Source organism: Vitis vinifera, chromosome 4, assembly GCF_030704535.1.
Source record: "Vitis vinifera cultivar Pinot Noir 40024 chromosome 4, ASM3070453v1".
Taxonomy (NCBI): domain Eukaryota; kingdom Viridiplantae; phylum Streptophyta; class Magnoliopsida; order Vitales; family Vitaceae; genus Vitis; species Vitis vinifera.
In genome coordinates, this window is record NC_081808.1 from 23,538,802 (window position 1) to 23,544,801 (window position 6,000).

At 38.3% G+C, this 6,000-nt stretch overlaps 1 protein-coding gene across 1 annotated transcript; it reads right to left on the reverse strand.

The window, feature by feature from the left end:
• Positions 1 to 1,325: 1,325 nt before the first annotated feature.
• Positions 1,326 to 2,872, reverse strand: LOC100243666 (RING-H2 finger protein ATL78-like). Its single transcript, XM_059736521.1, has one exon. It carries the CDS (start codon positions 2,246 to 2,248, stop codon positions 1,511 to 1,513), a length of 738 nt encoding a protein of 245 aa, XP_059592504.1. The 5' UTR covers positions 2,249 to 2,872; the 3' UTR covers positions 1,326 to 1,510.
• Between the last annotated feature and the right edge of the window lie 3,128 nt (positions 2,873 to 6,000).

Sequence of the window (6,000 nt, forward strand, 5' to 3'; positions counted from 1 at the left end):
TTTTCCAAATCACTCCAGCTTTCATAACATGCACATGTAGTGCCTGTGAAGGGAAGCTCACATGCCATCCTCATTGCCTTTGTGGGAAAATTTCTAATATGATATGATGTGGGAATTGTGGGTACAAAGATAGATTCTGAATGATTTTAGTGGAATTTATATTTCCTAAAAGCATTGATTGACCATGCCTTATTTGTAGCTTGAGGATGATACTTTGACAAGTTTATGTCAAATCAAATTTGAAATTAGGGAAGCATTATAACCCTATACGTATTCTGACCACAAAAAAAAAAAAAAAAAAAAAAAAAAAAAAACTTAAACCTTCTTTGTTTGTGGGCATCCTGTGCTCTCTGATGGGCTAGCTCTGTTATGATGGTATTATTGTCACAGTACACTAGTGCTCTCAATGTTATTAGCATATCATAATGCAAAGATAGCATATTATCTTACTGCATAAGAAATGAAATCTCAGCTGTTGGGCTAGTGTGATTAGTCAGCGCCCGCTAAGAGATTCTTCACGTGAGTACTATGATACAAACCCCCCCTTTTACTGCATTTTCATTTGATTTGAAGGTATATGGTGGTTTCATCCTCAGCTTTCCATTCATTTTTATATTCCATTGGTTGAATGCACATGTTCTTCTTTATGTCTTATGTCTCCTTTTCAATCTACAGTGTTTTTGGATGTCCCCAAGGTAATATATGATTTATTTTTTAATTTTACATGTTATTTGAAAAATGAATTGATTTCATTCCTTTTGGTAATGTTTTTCTTTTTTTTTTTGTTTTGAATTGGGTTTATATGATTGCTTGAAATGGCATTATTTCGATTAGGATTGGTGTTGTGCTTTGAAATACTGCGAAGAAAACAGAATGGAGTGACTAGGTTTTCTTGGAACATCCAAACAGACCCTTAACAATTTGTCATTTAAATATTGTAATAATTTGCTTATGCCCCTTGTATTGTAATTCATGGAACAAAAGTCAATAATAACATTTTAAAATTAGGGGAATTTTGCTGCTGATTCAACACATTTGGTCCCAACTGGCTTGTTAATCAGTGGATTTGCTTTTCAGATTTTAAAACATTCCCACTGAATCCTTTCTTGATTCCTCCACTCAGGATAGTGGTCCAATCCTCTTCTTTTGGTTTACAATTTTCTTAAAAATTAACATATAGTGTAATATTTCTCCAGCAAGTTCTTCTGTTGTTACATTTCAATTTGCTTCTGTGTATTTTGCACTAACTTCTGGGAGTGTTTTCTAATTTGATTCTTAGACAGTTAGACATATATGATATGCAAGTTTTAAAGAACTAAGGACACTTGTATAAAGCAATTTGAAGGACTTAGAAATAGGCTATACAAAGTACAACTTTATAAAAACTGTACAATTGCAAAACTACATTTCTAGTGGGTTGTATGACATGTAACCCCTAATGAAAGCTGTGTATTGCTTGCTTTTAGGCTAAGCCCCATGCAAGCATATGATACAGTCAATAGAACTATACTTAGCTTACTTCCCGGTAATTGCGACTGAAACCTTCAGGTTCTAGTGGGACAATGATCATGCTTTCCTGCAATGGTGGGGGTGTTTCTGAGGAGCTTGCCTGACTACATCCTATAATCTTTTGGCATGTCTCAATCAGGCAGTGCCGGCAAGTAGGGCAGGAGGAGTGTGAATTCAGCCATTTATCAATGCACCTCACGTGGAAACCGTGGTTGCACTTAGGCAAAATCCTTATGCGTTCCCCTGGGGTGAAGTCTGATAGGCATATAACACACTCGGTGTCCAGGCCAGGCAGGTTCAGTCCTGCTGAGTAGTTTAGTGTTGGAAAAGTCTTTAGGGCCTTCTTCTTGACTCCTGTGTTGGCCAGCCGAGTTGAGGGGCTGTTGCCGGGGGAGGCGACTAGGCTGGAGCACCTGAGCGCACACCTTATGATAGAATTCAACCCCAGTGAGCAAATCAAGGCACACAAGAGGACTGAGAGGACCATCACAACATTTGTGTCAAAGCTATTACTTCCGGTGTATGGCTCCGATGAGTCGTGGCTGTTTCCAGTGGCTGGAGGAGATGCAGTGGCTGGTGATTCGTGAAGAGGGCTGTGAAGTAGCAGTCTCCTTGAGTAAAAATCTCCTACCAAGTCTTGGAAGAGTTGTACAGATGGGGAAGTGGAAGCATACATGTTTGGAGAGAATTGAGCTTGCTGCGGAGATTGAATTCCTAGGAGGTGGCTGATTGGGCTCATATATATAGAGAAAATTAGAGAGGCTGATTTTGCTTTTTGGGCTTTAATATAAAATCATTACAGAAATTTCCTGTGGCATTTTGAGAATATTCTGAGGGTTTTGCCATCTTGATGGTTTTAACTTTTCTTTTATAGTATTTTCCCTGAGATTTGGGTCCTCCACTACACCCTTTAGTAATGGCCTTTCTTATCAAGATGGGTCCAGCCACTTTGTACGCAGCACAAAGTGCCACGTGGATCACTCCCTCATAAATCACATTGGCAAATGCCACTGTGGACCCACTTCTCCAGGAAGCCCTCAGGAAGCTTCCCAATCTATAGATGACTTGGAATATATTTAATAGACTTTTGCACATTTGTCCAAAGACCATAAATCTCTTTTTGGTTTTTTTAAAGTTTAATTTTCCCACTTTCTTCTTTATGGTTTCTAGGGATATGCATGTTATATTTTTCTGAGTCAGATTCAACTCAGTTTAAGAGTCGTTGAATGACGCTTCTTTGGTTGGTAATATAGTACCAAACCCAGTTACTGCCGTCAAGATATGTTGACAAGACTAAGGCATATTTTCATAATACACTCTAAGTGCCCATCAGATACTGATTTTCATACTCATAATTACAAATAAAAATAACCCCCACTAATCGGGATAACTCGCAGCCCACTTGTTAGCAACAGTCTTCAACAATGGTATGTCCCCTTTCACTAATTTGTGATATGCCTGTTATTATTAATATTAATGCTCATTTTCTGCTCTGTCATTGATATGATACATTTTCAGCCGACGCCTCCTTTAACCACCCGCAAATCACCACCCAATCGTGATTAGATACTAACATGGCTGCTCAATCTCCTCTTTTGTTCCTTCTGCTATGAAATCGAGCCATGGGCTCCACACCATGCAAGTAGTCCCCGTGCAATCCTACGGAGATGATCTTGATTATCTCCTTTTAGTGGCTCTTAATTAAAGCAAGATTATTATCGTATCTATCAAAAATCTGTGCTAATATAAAAAATAAGAAGGGGTGTTCAAAAGTTTAGCAGGGTTGAATTGAAAGTGTACCTTTGTTACAATTGTGTCCAAAATCATCTGTGTTACTTGTAAAGTACTTATCTAAAAGGATAGATATTATAGATTATCTTCAAAAAGTTGTGTCCAGACACCAAGTGGGAAGTTCTTCTCTCTACTTTTATTTTATACATCCATTATTATAGTTGTGTGAGATAAAGTGAAGTGATGCTGTTGTTTTTTTGTTTCTAGTAGTAAGTACCATGGATTGATCTCTATCTTATTCTAGGCTGGATTTCACTAGGTGTGTCTGCTGCTCGTAGGCCATTGTGTGATTTGGAGATCATGTAGATAATATGATGCATGTGATGGCCTGTTACTTGAGAGTGCCTTGGGCACGTGGACAAAGTTGTGCTGTAACTCATACATACCTTCTCATTGGGGATGTGTGCATGAAAACAGAACTGGACATTAATATGAAGGTTAATATAAGGAGCTAGGTGATTATTAAGGACTTCTGAGAGTGTTAACTTTAAGGTTGGACAGCAGTCAAAAGGAAACATGGTAAAAAAGAGTGTTGAGAAGAGAAAAAATAGATATAATTCATGAGGAGTTCATCGAAAAAGCACTAAGAATTGGTCTTTTCAATGCTTTGGAGAAAGTATTGTTGAAAATATTGGGCACTTTTGGGGAAGAATCATTAGAAGATCAGCTTCTTGAGGGATGTTTTCAATGTTGATGGGGAATATCTTGATGGGTCACCATATTAACAATCACACTTGTGAGTAAATAGGAGTCTGGCATACAAGAGTAAATAGGAAGTGGCAAGAGAAGTGAGAATGTAGTTATAAGTTCAATAAGATGTGAATTGAAGTGGCTATTCCAACTGAGAATGAAACAGTGAAGCCTGGAAGAAGTGAATCATTCAAAAAGGCTGAGAATAAAAAGCCTCTCAATGATGATTCTGCATTGAAAAACCATAGCTGTAGGCACCTTTCAAAGCATGTGGAAAACACGGTCCAATTAACATGGGAAAGGTCACTGGTCTGGCAGGTCTCGGCTTGGGTACTGAAGTTGGTCCCATATTATGTATGATTGCTGCATATTTCTTTATAAAGATTGGAGTGTGTTCCACTACTTTAGAAGGACTTTAAAGGACTAATGTAACACTTCTTTGGCCCATAATGTGACAGCCTAGTCGCCTGTGAATGTACACAATCTCTTTAAGGAGTATTTTAATGGATCTTCTTCAAAATTTGAAGGTAATTTCTACTATTATTATTTTTCTCTTCCCTAAAAGCTCCTATTAGATATGAACTAATTTCAAATGTGCCATGTTCCTTTTGTTGAGCGCTCTGAGATATTTGTCTATGCCCATCCTAGTGCATTGTGTGTCAATGAGGACTTTTTGCAGGTGAAATGTTACCTAGGAGGCTAGTACTTCCAAAAGCAGAATATGCTCTGGTTGGTTTGTGAAACCTCAATTTGATATTGAAAACCCGGAGTTACACCATCATACTCAACCTTCTTCCAATTATTCGGGTCTCCTGACCAACACCAGAGTATCACAATGCCCAAAATAGGCAGACATCTGTTTTAGAACAGCTTGGGCGCCTTGGGGTTCCTTTCGAATTTTTATGGCCTGTAAAAGTTGAGATGTTTCAGTGGGAGAATAACTGGGTCCATTGAATTATTCTCGTATCCATGGTGGGAGGCACAGAATTCCACTAAAATGTGCTGGTTGTTAGCAACAAAAGATTCGTCTGGGGCATTTGTTTCTTGAACGAAACAGCATATTTGGGATATTGTTGTGGGTAGATCCTCTTAATTAGTACAGTATTGTTGTGGGTAAATCAAACTTAGTAGGAAATCTTAGTTTTGGCACAAGGAGAGATCAGTAAATACAATGATAGTTTGAAGGATGGTGGAATTGGACCACTCCCAAGCCTTCAAATTGGGGAATCCAAATGATACCTCTTGGTGATAGAGATGTGTGAAACACCTTTATATTCTTTGGTATTTGGCTCCAAAATTTAGGGTTGCAGAAATGTTTTTCTCTACCCTATTCCGGCGACTTCTTATATCCAAAACGAGGAGACTTTGGAAGTACTTTGAAACATCAGTTCATTCCTAATCTTCAGTTGGTCAAGGCAGTAAGCCAACAGAAGTACTTATCCCAATTAGTGCTATGAAATTACACAAGATTACGGAAACACTTGCTAATTGCAACAAGTTAAAGTGTGATCCTTGTCGCAAACTGAGGTCACTCACTACTAAGTGGGGTTTGTGGAATTTGGTCAGAAGCCCATCATGGTTTTCTCATGAGAGCATCTTCAACCAACACTTACTCTGTATTTGATTCCGGATCCACCTTATATTGGTTTAAGAGAATTTTCATTCTCATTCTCATCATATATTGCCATTGCAAAGGGGTAGTGCACTATCATTTCAAGAGATTTGGTGGCTCTCATGTCACTGTGGAAAACTTCCTTAGACCTTGAGCATTTATTCAACAAGGTCGTCCAATACCATCATGTCCTTTATTTCAACCTCAGGAAAGTTTTGGCTTACGAGTTTGTCAACCACTCTGATGGGTCTCCATCCTTCGTTGGAAAATGAGCTATCACTCTACCAATGGTTTCCTCTATCCATGTTCTATCATTTTCCATGCCTTCAACACCAGCTTGGTGTCTTAAAAAAAATCGAATCATAGTTTTATTTGTCTCCAACGATATAATGTTCACA

Coding starts and splice junctions, on each gene's coding strand:
- LOC100243666 (XM_059736521.1), bottom strand. CDS start 2,248: ATGAGCCCAATCAGCCACCTCCTAGGAATTCAATCTCCGCAGCAAGCT.